The sequence below is a fragment of the Corvus moneduloides genome, chromosome 9, assembly GCF_009650955.1.
Source record: "Corvus moneduloides isolate bCorMon1 chromosome 9, bCorMon1.pri, whole genome shotgun sequence".
Lineage (NCBI taxonomy): Eukaryota > Metazoa > Chordata > Aves > Passeriformes > Corvidae > Corvus > Corvus moneduloides.
The window spans coordinates 22,231,657-22,245,109 of record NC_045484.1 but is presented as its reverse complement, the minus strand read 5'-3'; the positions used below and the strand labels follow the sequence as shown (position 1 = coordinate 22,245,109).

The 13,453-nt window shown below is 60.7% G+C and overlaps 2 protein-coding genes across 4 annotated transcripts in view; both read right to left on the bottom strand.

The window, feature by feature from the left end:
• The window catches only part of IPO13 (importin 13), a 32,047-nt gene extending 24,144 nt beyond the window's left edge, over window positions 1-7,903 (bottom strand). For both annotated transcript variants that reach the window (XM_032118285.1, XM_032118286.1), the window contains exon 1: window positions 7,789-7,903. In XM_032118285.1, coding sequence (XP_031974176.1) covers window positions 7,789-7,866 — 78 coding nt within the window. In that variant the 5' untranslated portion in view covers window positions 7,867-7,903. The remainder of the gene's footprint in view (window positions 1-7,788) is intronic.
• Window positions 7,904-8,296: 393 nt separating this feature from the next.
• On the bottom strand, window positions 8,297-13,453 carry ARTN (artemin). 2 transcript variants are annotated; one of them, XM_032118290.1, is made up of 4 exons: window positions 13,379-13,453; window positions 10,285-10,355; window positions 9,959-10,148; window positions 8,297-9,589 (listed from the first exon to the last, which is right to left on the bottom strand). In XM_032118290.1, the coding sequence occupies exons 1-4, from the start codon at window positions 13,422-13,424 to the stop codon at window positions 9,153-9,155; spliced, it is 744 nt and encodes a 247-aa protein (XP_031974181.1). In that variant the 5' UTR covers window positions 13,425-13,453; the 3' UTR covers window positions 8,297-9,152. The 2 variants fall into 2 exon arrangements, with proteins under 2 accessions (XP_031974181.1, XP_031974180.1); XM_032118289.1 differs by lacking the exon at window positions 13,379-13,453 and having other exon boundaries at window positions 10,285-10,464.

Genomic DNA, 13,453 nt, shown 5'->3' with positions numbered 1-13,453 from the left:
AACACAGACCTGATCATGTGTTCAGGATGGACCTGGTCCACAGTGTTGGGTTTCTGACCCACAAGCTCTCCAACTGCTCACCTGTGCTGGCCACAGAGCTACTGCATGCCAGTCTCACAGCAGGGAGACTGCCAGGCAAAGCATGGCACTGTGCTCACTCTGGGCACACCACAGCGAGCCCCAGGAGCAATGTATGTGCAGGGCAAGCCTTGCACAGCACTGCAGGTCCATGGGACCATGGCAGGGCAGCAGAGCAGGGGTTGGCAAACACAGTCTGCCTGCTGGGAAGCAGCTGAGGGCTCATCCTCCACCTGGCTGGGGCTGTCAGTGCTGCTGGCTAAGGCCTGATGCTGCCAACAGGGTCTGCTTCAAGCCAGCAGCCTCTGGTGCTTCCATATGATCATCTGACTGAATGGAGAGGAGTGAGCAACCAGGAAGAGCCCAGCACGAGGCTGAGGTGCAAGCAGGTACCAACCCTGCACACACACACCCAGTGCACACACCTCCAGCACACACACCTCCAGCACACACACATCCAGCGCATACACATCCAGCGCACTGGATGTGTGCCCAGCGCACACACCTCCAGCACACACACATCCAGCGCATACACATCCAGCGCACTGGATGTGTGCCCAGTGCACACACACCCAGTGCACACACCTCCAGCAGACACACACCCAGTGCACACACCTCCAGCACACACACATCCAGTGCACACACACCCAGTGCACACACATCCAGTGCACACACCTCCAGCGCACACACATCCAGCGCACACACCTCCAGCGCACACACCTCCAGCGCACACACATCCAGTGCACACACATCCAGCGCACACACATCCAGTGCACACACATCCAGCACACACACATCCAGTGCACACACATCCAGTGCACACACCTCCAGCACACACACATCCAGCGCACACACATCCAGCACACCCACATCCAGCACACACACATCCAGTGCACACACATCCAGCACACCCACATCCAGCACACACACCTCCAGTGCACACACATCCAGTGCACACACCTCCAGCGCACACACATCCAGTGCACACACATCCAGTGCACACACATCCAGCACACACACATCCAGTGCACACACATCCAGCACACCCACATCCAGCACACACACATCCAGTGCACACACCTCCAGCACACACACATCCAGTGCACACAGCCCCAGCAGAGACTCCAGCACTGGCTATGCTAAAAAACCCCAGCTGCTGCATCGTAACAATGGCAAGGAGGGAGCACTATCATAGCTGCTCCCCTCAACACTTGTGCTGGGGAGATGTCACTCCCCCTGCATTAAGAGGAACAGTGAGCAATTGGATCCCAAGACCCCTTCCCAGGCAGGGCCAGCTTTCCAGATATGTGGACAGCTTTCCCGCCACCACCATCCCAGCAACTTGCCTGCATCCCTCATACTCTGCCCCGTGCGCAGTCCCCACCATCACCAGTGAGCTCTCTGGGGAGGCATCCATGCCCAGCAACACCAGCTCAGAGTTCTGCTCGTCCCACTCCTCCTCCAGGGAGTCTCGGGGGAGGTTTCCAGCAAAAGTCTCCAAGGACATGCTGGAGCCTCCACTGCTCAGCACCTCAAAGAGGGAAGTTGAGTGGAAAGATGAAAAAGTCTACCAACTACACAAAGAAATTCAGAGGATGGAAGCAAAGTTGATGCTGAAAGCTCATGCTACAAGCTGTTGGAAATCAGAAGAATATTCTTGAAAAAGACATCTGTTCACTATCTCAGCCCCCTTTTGCAAGCACCCTGCCTGGGAGGGGACCAGTTGTGGTGGCTCCTGAAAGAAACATGGCTGCTCCTGCCTGCATGCAGGGCACCAGGTGGAAAGGAAAAGCAGCACGGGCCCCAGGGCTACCAACAGCACACCCCATCCAGTACTCTACACAACATGGGAGACCCTTCCAGAGGGCCTTCAAGGCTAGACATAAATACTGGGACCATCCTAACCAAGCTCAAAGCAGCAGAAGAAACCCCTGGGAGCAGACTAGGCTCTCTTCCTGGCCTACCACACACATTGGATGAGTACCATCCTCTGCTGAGAGCATTGGGCAGGGGGGTTGCAAGACCCCATGCCCTGCAGAAGGGCACCTGAACACCCAGCGTGCTCCTCCTCAGCAAGGAGACACTGCCCTCATGCCAGATCAGGCACCAGCATTGGCTGCTGTTGGACTTTAGCACGACCATTCTGGCTAGCACCCTGAGGCCCATCAGGAAGCACTGGAGATGACAAGGGGAATTTATTAGTGCCAAGAGGGAGAAGCAGAAGGCATGAAATTGGGTAGTGACATCTAACAGGGAGGGTTTGTGCATTGCAATTGGAACGGGTGGCTGACACCAGACCTGCCTCCCCTGCAATTAGACCTGTAATGTGAGAACTGGTAAACAGACTGGCTGTCAGCTATGCCCTTTGGCCAGGGAAGGAGCCTTCTCCAACATCAGCTCTGCTTGGCTGAAAATAATTCAAGCTTATTATGATGGCTCTTCCCTGCTCTAAAAAGCTGTGACCAAAGCCTCAGTCAGGCTTTAGTCACTGGAGCAACATCAGCCCCTCAAGTAAGCTGCACTGGTGCAGGGCAGCCTGCCCAAAAGACACGGGTCAGAGATCCCATGCTGGTTCCTTTGTGAGGTGGAACAGGAGCAGTTCAAGGAGAGTTACAGCCGAGCAGAGGCACCTGATCTTAGGCTGCACTCATGTATTGCAACGGAAAAGGATCTGCTACAAGCCCAGAATCCCCAAGCACTCACCCTTCAGAGCTTCTGCAGGGAGCCCAGTGCCAGCAGACAGTCTCCCTCACTGCACTGCGTAAATACGTGAACACGGGGTGCCCTGCAGAGAGGTGTTGTGTCCATGCCATTATGGGGTGACAAGAGGAGCCTCAGACACATGGCTCTGATCCCAGAGCGGGAGTGTGCTGCCTGCTCTTCTTGAGGGCTTCATGGGGAGACAGCTGCCCTCCAAGGGCCAGTCTCCTTGAGCACACAGACCTGACAGCAGGTACAACCCTGAGTGAGGTCTGCATCACAGCTGGGGAAACAGAAAGCTGCAAAATATATTCCTGCTCTGCTCCTTGTGGTGTGCCCACAGCCACGGCATGGCGGGGGCAGCGGTGGCCAGGTCCCTCGGCAACCACCAGCCTCCTTCCAGCAGGAACCCCCGGGACGTCTCCCGCTGCAGTCTCTCGCTGTCCTTTCTACTTGAACGCACTCACACCGCCAGTGCTCCAGGCCTGCAGCAGCACAGCCATTACCCTGGCTCTGCCAAGTGAAGGGAACATCATCCCTGCCTCCCCCTGCCCGCAGCAGCTGGCCCCCCCAGCCCCAGTGGGGCAGGCTTAGCAGCCAGCACCCCGGGAAGGCGGCAGCCTGCTGAGGATAGCAAATGGATGCAAAATAAAGCCGGGTGTGTGCTGCCAGGCATGCTGCTCCTGTTCAAGGACCCACATTTTGCCAGCAGTCCAAAAGAAAAGGGTTTTTCTCCCCTCTGCTAATAAAAGATGCTGCCCCTCTGAAGCCCCTCTTTGAGCCCAGCTTGCCCACACCAAATCCTCAGCTGTCCAGAAGAGGCTGCAGCCCAGACACAGCTCAGCAGCTTTGGCACCCCTCCCACTGCTTCACTGCCATCATCCCTCTGCAGAGCACAGGGTGGTCCCCAGCAGGGACAGGCACTGTGGGACACGCGTGCACTCCCTGCGAGGGTGGGCAGGGGCCTGAACAAGCAAAGGGTGAGGAGAAGCAGAGAGAAACCCTGGGAATGCAAAGCCCAGGATGAGTGGCAAGGGTGAGCTGAAACCCCTGTACGCTATCCCTTGTTTCTACCCAACACTTCCATGATGGAGTACACAAGCAATTTGAGAGAGGAATTTCTGCTGGAGCCTAGGCATCAATGCCATCCATTCCTGCTCCATAATACACCAGAGTTGAGACGAGACTCCAGTGATAGCCCTTGTAAAGCTCAGACAAGCACTGGACAACAAGATGCTGCCTTCTCATCCCATCAGCACCACACCACAGGAAGGAGCCATGTGTTCAGCCAAGGTTCACTCTGGCTGGAATCTGCTTCTGCAAGAACACATGCTTCCCTCAATTTTGCAAGAATCTCTCCTCTTAAGACCCCCAGCTTACCCTCCCTAGTGTGGCTGCCACATCTCACACATGCAGACTGCCTCTAAGGACTAAGGGGTTGATCCACTGCCAGATAGAGGATGCCATTCCCTCACCCTCGTGAGGGTATTTGTAATTCTCTTGATCAGGTTTCTGAAGACAGGCAATAACCTTCCGAAAAAACCAGATGCACTTGATTTCTCCTCCCCATTCTCCTGGGTAGAAGGCAGCCCCAGCAGCTGCCACATCCCTGAGGCTCAGCATCTCAGAGGAGCAGTGATCAAAGCCATCCCTCTCTCATTGCGGTAGGCTCCGGATGTCAGCTCCATGACACCCCGCCTACCCATCCTGCCGGAGAGACTCTGTGCATTCATCAGGCATCTCCAGAGAGGCACACGGCAATCTGGAAGGCCCAGAGATGCCAGACCACTAATGTGCTAGGGAAAAGACGTCAGCGAATATTACAAACACCCCAGAGGATCAGAGGCAGGACAAGGGACGAAAGACCGTGGAAGGAATTAGACAAAAAAAGAGGGCGAGAGCAGGCACTTGGGAAATTCATGGAGGAACGGCACTACCTTTTTTCTTATTTCAAAAAGGGCGATACTGCTGAAGCAGATTCAGCTGCACTAAGAACACATGAGGAGGGTCTCGCATTCTTCCTCTCCAGTCCAATACTGCAGCATAAGGTGCTGATATCCCTGACCTGAGGGAAACCAAGACTGCAGGGCACAAGCCCTGTTTGTGCACTGCTCCTCTGAGACAGACACAGCAGCCCGGACTAAACATCTGCAATCCATCTTCATCATCACCCCAGCACCAGGCTGTCAGTCACCAGGGACAGCTCCTGGGCACACAAAAGCACAAACCAGATTGCACCATTTAGGCAATGAAAGGTTGAGCATTCTCACAGCCTGAAGCCCTTGGCTTTCCCAGCCTTCCCTTCCCTCTAACCCCTCCAAACACAGCAGCAGAGCCCCACTCAGCAGCAGGTGCAGGGGAAGCAGCACCAGCCCAGAGCTGCCGGACACCCAGCAGGTACACACAGCGTGGCCACGCCAGCCTGCTCTAGCTGTGCTGAAGTCAGAGCAGCATCTAGGTCAGGCTCAGAAGAAAACAAAAAGCAAACAAGCAGCCCTCAGCTAGGACGGGGGGTTGCTGACACAGTAACCGTATCAAAACAGCTCAGCCCCAGCATAGCCCCGCTCCTTCCCTGTGCTACAGGAGAGCTTGCTACAGAAAAACGGAGCAAAAAAATACAGGGAGCAACTTTCAGATGGTTCCTGAAGTGCAGCATCTGAACCTGGCACCTGTCCACAGGCTTTTAGACCTGTCAGCTGGCCCTGCCTCCAGCCTGCACCCTCCTGCCTCCCTGAAACCACTGGTCACAGCTGGAGGGATCTCTCTCTGGCATTGGTTATGCATAAACACAGCAATGATCCTCTTTAGCTACACAGACACCCAGAGCCCTACAAAACCCCACTGCACAATAAACAACAGAAGGGGTACAAAAGGATTTTCCAGGGACAGAAAACCATCAGAAGAGTGTGACAGGGGCAGTCTGGTGAGACTGCCCTAGCTACAACTGCCACACATGATGACTTCCACTGCGGGAGACCTGGAAAGGCTTCAGCCCTCACACTGCTCCTAACCCCAGCACTTATCACTAACTGACTCAGAGTGGAGTCAAACCCTGATTTTAATCAGTATTCAGTATTATTAATAGAGCTGTGCACAAAACCTGGCAGGTGGAAGAGCTCAGGCCAGCAGGAGCATCACTCATCTGCCAGCATCACCTCTGACAAAGTGGTTCTACCCACCTGCATCCCACAAAACCTGCTCCCAGCAAAGCCCATCTCTCCTTCACTTTGTACCCCACAGCCCTTCCTGGAAAAGACTGACACAGGAAGGCTCTGAGCTGCTGAATCTCTGGGGTTTTTTCTGATCCCACCCCATCCTTCTTCCCCTGTTCAGGGACTGTGCTGCTGCCCCCCACCAGCAGCTCAGAGCCCCACTGCAGTCCACAGCTGCACCTTCAGAGGACACTACTGAGATGGCAAAGCCTGCAGAGATCGGGAGAGGCCAGGCAGACTGGGGGAGGGGAGATGAAGCATCCTAGAGGGCATCTCTGCCTCCTCCCAGGCATCGGGAGACTAAATCCCAAACAGCTTGGCAAGGATGAGCTGCCTCTCGGCACAGCCGCACCTCACCCAGCCAGTGCCGAGTGCCCGCACCCTGGCACTGCCCACCCTTCGCAGGCAAGTGTGCGCCTCATTGTTGGTGCAAACAAAGGAGTGGTTTGTGTCTGACAAAAAGAAAGGAAGTCAGAGGCAAAATCATCCAGCAGCCCTGGCTGTATGCAGATTAAGCCGCAGAAGGTTGCTCGAATGTAGCATTTTCCAGACATCAGTTAATCCCCCCGGCGGTGCTCTGTCTCCCTGGAAGAGGTGGGCTGAGTCTCACCTGCAGCCACAAAGGCAACCAGCGCCCAGTGACAAACCTGACATCCCTGAGCTGACATCTCCTGTGAGGCCAGGCAACCCGCTGGGGAGGGACAGGCGTGAAAAGCTTGGGGAAATGGTTTAGTGGTGGGCTTGGCGGAGCTGAGCTAACCATTGGACACGATGATCTGAGAGGTCCTTTCCAACCTAAACGATTCCACAATTCTATGTGCCCACCAGCACGCCCATGAGTATTGCTTTGGCAGGGATCTCAGTCTATTCTTATAGAGGAAAAATGAGGACACTGGGATTCCCACTAGCTGTCTGAGGACCGAGCTACGGATGTCTGTCGAATGTCTGGCTACAGGGTAAGTGGAAGGGTGATGCACTTGCTGTTTGCCCTTCAGGGATGCATCCTCTGCTGCCCTGCCCCCATCACCTCCAAGGTGGCCACGGGAAGGTTTTCGCTCAGCTGCCCTCCTGGGTGCTCACTGAGGTGCCCTGCTTGGTCTCCATGACGAATCCCAGGTCACACATCAGTTGCTCAGGGCTCATCCCAGCAGCAGTGTGATGCCAGCAGGCCTTGGTTTGCCGTAGCCATTCCCTGGATCCCAGATTTCAGCAATCAGCCTCACTCCTGTTGCCCTGCAGATGCTTTGGAGGACTTTGAGCATCAGCAGGAGGAAAGGGGCTGGATTCCTGGTTTAGAAAGGCATCACTGGGCCATCCGCCCTCTGAAGGCTTTTCCCAACCGTAACACCCAGTAATTCCCTGCACCTGGCAAAAGTTCCTACCTTCCCTGCCTAATGGAGACACTGATAATGGCCTTCACATTGATGCATCTGGTTCAGTAGCCAGGACCAGACCCGCGGGCTCTCCCTGACCAGCGCTGCAGCTGTCGACCTAGAGGACGCCAGTCGGAGACACACACAACCCCTCCCTTCTGCTCCCATTCCTGCCACATCATTTTCCCTCCCCGGGCTGCCCCGGCGGCTCCCGCTCCAGCCCCACACCCCGGAGCCCCCGGCAGCGGCAGGGCGGGCAGGCATAAGGGACGCCGCCCGCCGCCCTCGCCGGGCCCGGCACCGCCGAGCAGGTGCCCCCCCGCTCCCCGAGCCGCATCCCTCGCAGCACCGCGGCACCATCAGCACCCCGCCGCCGAGCCCCCCGCCCCGCCACGGCCGCGGGTGGGCCGGCGGGGTTCGCTCACCTTCTCCACGTTCTCCACGGTGAAGTCGAGGCCCTGCGGCGGCGGCGGCGGCGGCGGCGCCTCCGCCCTCCGCTCCATGGCTGCGGCGGCGCTCAGGAGGCGGCGGCGGGCGGGCGACAGCGGCGGCGCACAGGCAGCCGCATCGCGGCGGGACCCGCCTCCCCGCCCCGACGGGGGCGGCGGCACCGGGGCGGCGCGGCTCGGCGCGGCGGTCGGGCCGGGAGGCGCCCGCGGGACTCTCCGAGCAGCCCCGGCGCCCCGCTCCGCTTCTCTCCGACGCCGCCTCGCCTCTCCCCGCGGCCCCGCAGGCGCGGCCGGGCAGCCCAGGACCTGCCGCAGCGCCGCGCCGCACGCCGGGAGCGGTAGTCCCGGCCCACGCGCGTCCCCTGCCGGGCACCGCGCACCGGGCAACCGGCACCGCTCCCCGCGCGCGGCCCCGCTCCGCGCCCTCCCGCTGCCACCTCAGGGGCACCCCCGTCCCCGTCCCCATCACGGGCACACGCAGGGGTTGGACGCGCAGCCCATCGCTTTATTGCTACAGGAAAAGGCGACTGTACAAAAATAGAGTTTATCCCTCAAATTTTACAAATAATAGAAAAAGGGTGCAGGGGGCACAGGGTGCTGCCCAGGGCTTCACTGCAGCGCTGGGGTTAAATTACACCCGGCCCCCGGGGGCCCAAAGTCATAAATAGGAGCTGCCGCTCGAGAACAATAAATAAATAATTTAGAGTAATAAATAGTTTAGTGCCACAGCACCACGGAGCAGCGAGGGGAGCCTGCCACCACCCTGGGAACCAGGCAGGGGTGGGGGTCCCAGTGGGTGCCTAGACCCAGCACCCTGCAGAATACTAGGGGCTGCTGCTGGTCCGGGTGCAGGCCCCCCACTCCACACTGGTGCAGATTGGCCCCACTGCAGCCCTGCCTTCAGGGACACCCCTTCCCTGCACCACTGACCCCAGGGTGCCCAAGGGAACAGGGAAGTTTTGCCCCCTCTGAAGCTCGGGTGATGCTTGGCCCCTAGAGCACAGGTGCAGGAGTGCTGCTGATGGATGCTGGGCTGGCAGACCCCTGCGAGTGGTGGGGATGGTCCATTCTCTCTGCAGCTCCTCTCCCAGGGCTGAGCCGGGGCACCTGGGCAGGACCCCATGTAGCCAGTGGCACCAGCTGCTTGGCACTGAGCAGGTGGGGGCTTGGCCACCCACACCCCAGTCATGACTCTATCTCACCTCTGTTCTTTGTGGCCACATATGAACAGGGGCGCCAGCCTCTGCCAGACTCTTTTTCTGAGCAACAGTGCCACTGCATGTGGCAAGCTGGAGTGTGTTGGCATGTGTAGAACTGGGGCCAAGCCAGCGGCCCCCTCCTCAACCAATACAGCTGCACTCAGCTGCTGAGAGCTTCTCCACTGTTTGCCATGTGTTCTCCACATCCATGAAGGAGACAGCCTCATAGCGGGTGGGTCGGCAGCAGGGGTGGCTGAGGACCCGCTCCTGTGGCCTCGGGGCGATGAGCTGCTGCCGCAGCAGGCTGCCCAGCGTCAGGTCATAGTTGCTGCGTGCCCGGTGGCAGGACCCGCTGCAGTACTTGAAGAGCACGATCTCATCTGAGTTGAAGCCCAGGCCCAGGTCACGCACCTTCACCATCAGGTTGCGGATGTGGCAGTTGCGCCCACGGGTGCCCCGTGAGGATTTCCACACCGTCTTCTTGGCTTTGCTGGCCCCCGGCGGCGAGCGCTCAGCACGCAGCAGCAGGTCCTCCGCCAGCTCTGCGGTGCCTGGGCCACCTGTTGTCGCGTTGTCCCCTGCACGTGGAGGAGATGGTGCTGTCAGGACCCACCCTGCACCCATCGCCCTCCTGCTGAGCCTGCCTGTCTCTGTAGCTGTGACCTACAGATCCCTCCTGATCACTCACTATGGCAATGGCTGGTGCCTGAGAGGGCATGTGGGTGTGTGGGAAGATTCTTCCAGCCAAGAATCTTCTCATCTCTAGGGCTCTGCCACATGCCCAGCATGAAGCACAGGGCCCCATGTGTTGAGATCCCCTCAGCCCAGCCCCAAAGAGCAGCCACAGCCCCACACAGGCTGGGGCTCCCCACAGCAACTCCCAACCTGCCCATGCCCCACACAAGGGACTACCATGCCCAGGCTCGGGGTCCTGTTCCAACACTCACCGTACAGCTGGCTCCAGCCAGCGGTGAGTGGTGCCTCCACACCATCCTCCACAGACAGGCTGGCAGTGGCCATGCTCCGTGGTGTGGGGGCTGCGTCCAGCGTCTCATTGCAGTGTGGTGTTCGCAGGGTGCCTGTGGCCAGCCCAGCCAGCAGTGACAGGATGGCAAAGAATCCCCACAGTGTCCCCTCCTGCAACAAATCACAACAGATCAGGGTCAGCCCCAACCAGGGTCCGCACACCAGGGATGAGGCTCCATGAGCTGGGGATGAGTGGGGATGGGGTCATGTAGTCCTGGCCGTTGCAGCCGGACAGACCTGGGCTCACCTTGGGCTGCGGGTGCGTGGCAGGTCCTGCAGGCCTTGGCTCTGGTGGCCCCTGTTGCTGGTCCATGCTAGCTGCAAGTGCAGAGGTTGGGGTCAGTTCCCACACAGGGTGGGTATAGATCTGACTGGCTGAGAGATGGCACATGCCTCCCCTGCCCTGGGCAAGCATGTCACCCCTTCCCTCACCCCCCAGAACCTCACAACAACTCCTGAACCCCTTGCATGGACCACCCCACCCCTCTCTTCTGGCATAGCCAGGCATCCTCACCACACCGCACATCCCTTCCAAGAGATAGGGCAGCTGGGGCAACCCAGCCTTTGTACAGCACCTCTCCTCAGGGGCAATGCAGCCATCTCCTTGTGCGAACGGCCTGGGATGCCAGGCTGGTCTGTGAGGCAGCAGCTGGGGCTGGGAGTGCTGTGCGGGGGGGGCCTTTCCCATGGCCCTTCCCTGGGAATGTTTTTCTTGCTCACAGCGGGAGCCTGACCTTGGAAACTCCAAATCCATTAGCACAGGGTCCTTGGGTGCAGCCACCCCTTGGCCTCGTGCTGGCTCCCCAGCCTGCTGCGTGCGCCAAGCTGGGACACGCAACCCCAGAGCAGCCTGGATGAGTGGGACTGCAAGGGGCAGGATGGTCAGGTAGGTCCTGTGGGGGCATGGCAGGGTGTGGAGCACCATGCTGGGCTTACTGTAGTCATTCACCCCAACACCACTGCTTGGCATCTACTGCCCTGACACACAGAGAGGAACTGAGTCCCTGCTGTGCATGGTCCCAGCGAAGCAGCAAGCACGGTCTCAGGGGAGTGATATCGCCCAGGAGGTACTGGGGCAACTCCTGCCTGCAGCCACATGTTTGCCTCCTTCCCAAACTCCCCCCAGGAGTGCCCAGTATCCAAAGCTAGGATAGCCTGGCTTTGAAGGGCTTTAGAAGTGGCTCCAAAAGGGGTGGTACCCTCCTTGGCCTCCCAGTCTCTCAGGATTGGACTGTCCCCTTGGAGCTTATTGGCATTCTGCATTCAGGGGTTCCCCCATCCCCTCTATGACTTTGACTTTGCCCAGCGTGTCCCAGTTGTTTCCATGGCAAAGCTGGGACGGGACATGCTGAGGAGAGCACTCCTGACCGAAAAAAAGTGAAAGCACATGCCTGAGCACCGCTGGGACAAGAAGAAAATATAATTTCCTCCAGTCCCTCTAGCATCTCAGGGAATGGTCCCCAAGTCCCAGTTGTTGAATCTGCTGCCACCCTGCACTGGCCACACTGTGACACGGGGCCGTAGTGGGCGCTGCCAGGCCCATGTGCCCCCTCTAGGGGCCGTGCACCAGGCGGGATGTGCCCCCGGTGCCGGCAGGGCTCGCACCGGCCCCCCCGGCCGCGCCAGCCGCCACAGCCTGGCCAAGCACAGCCCACGCTGCCCTTCGCTCCCGTGGCGGACCGTGGCCCCACGCCAGCCGCTGCCCCCAGGTCATGGTTTTCCCAGGCCGGCACCGCCGGAGGGGCCAGGCGAGGGTCCCTGCGCCCTGCTGGGAGGGGACGGACTCCCCGGTCCTCGCTCCCGCCGCCGGCCGCTCCGCCACGGCCCCTCGGCTCCAGCATCCCGGCGGGACGGGATGGGAAGGGGAAGGGGGACGGGATGGGAAGGGGACGGGACGGGACGGGACGGGACGGGACGGGACGGGACGGGACGGATCAGCCGGTGCAATTCAGGCTTCTCCCGTCCGGCGGCAGCACGGCCCCGGACTGTGCAGTGGGAGCGCTGCCGGCGGGGCGCCGAACGAGGGCAGCCTCCCTTCGCCACCGGGAGCCCCAGAGCCGAGGCACGGACGAGCACTACCAGTGCCTCCTCATACTCGGGGCCCCGTCCACGGGCGCAGCTCCTCGAGCGCGCAGGACCGCAGCCCACGCTGGCCCCGCAGCCCCGCTCGGCATCTGCTTTCGTCCAGCGCGGGCAGGGCTGAACCAAGCACCTGGGCACCCCACGGGGATGCCAGACCTGCACACCCCGCAGCAGACCCCCATGTCCCGTACGGGGGAATCTGACTGAGATCTGCCCCAGCCACGGCTGCCAGAGCCCTGCCGGGCGATTCATAGACACAAGAGGGTTTTTTTCCCAGGGTGGGAACCGAGCCCATCCGTGTGAGGACCTGCCTGGACCCCCGCCACATGTGTCCCCCGCCCAGGGCTGAGTAACAGCAGTTGCTGGTGCAATCCCTGAGCGAGCCACCTCACACTCATTCGTGCAGGGCCCGGCGAGAGCCCCGCTGCCTGCGCTGTGCATGGGGCGCTGGGAGTGGATGTCCCGTGGCTGCACCAGGCCCCCGGGGAGGCAGCAGACACTCGCGAAGTGCATCCACGCGGGGCCAGAGCGTGCCCCAGGCCCGCGGTGAGTGTCTCAGCTCTCGGAGTAGCCATGCCAGCTCTGCAGCCGCGGATCCCACCTGGAAGCGCGGGGGGGATGCCCAGAGACACTTCGGGCACCTGCGGGCACCGGCGAAGGCCCTGCATCCCTCCGCGCTGACCCTGGCAGAAGAAGTGATGGGGGTCAGAAATCAACCCCACGTGCGATGCGGAGCGGACACCCACCCCGCAAAGCCTTGGAAGACCGGGGTCGGACACGTGGGGCACACGGCAGAGACCAAACTCAGCCCCAACTCAGGGACAGCAGAGCCGGGGGGCACAGGGTACCCCCGCCCCGTGCCTCTCGCCTGCCCACCGCCCAGGGCGGACACCTGTCCGACGTGCCCAACGGGCCGGGCGGGAGCCCAGGGAAGAGGCGGGAGAGTCCGTCCCCGTGCCCCCCGGGCGCCCGCAGCGGGGTGCCGCCTATCCCCGCCCGGGCAGGGAACCCCGGCCCCGCCGCGGCCCCCAGCGCTTCCCGCCGCTGGGTCGGGCTCGGCACCCCGGGAGCCGCCCGGGGGGGACTTGCCCGGGGGCGGCCCGAGGCCCCTCACCACCCCGCGAGTATTGCCGGGGGGTGGGCGGCGAAGCGGGTTCCCCTCGTCCCCCCCGCAGTCCCGGTACGAGCCCTCGCCGAGGCCCGGGGCCGCCGGCAGGCTGGGGCGGGCGCTGTCGCCCGCCACCCCGGCCCGCACTCACCGTGCCTGCGGCGGGGACCATCCCCCGGGCCGCCGCTGCCCCGCATCGCCTCCGCTCCCCGCCGCCCCCCGCCGC

Coding starts and splice junctions, on each gene's coding strand:
- ARTN (XM_032118289.1), bottom strand. CDS start 10,452: ATGCTTGCCCAGGGCAGGGGAGGCATGTGCCATCTCTCAGCCAGTCAG. Junction 10,149..10,284: donor CCACGCACCCGCAGCCCAAG/GTGAGCCCAGGT, acceptor GATTTGTTGCAG/GAGGGGACACTGTGGGGATT. Junction 9,590..9,958: donor TGGCTGGAGCCAGCTGTACG/GTGAGTGTTGGA, acceptor CTCCACGTGCAG/GGGACAACGCGACAACAGGT.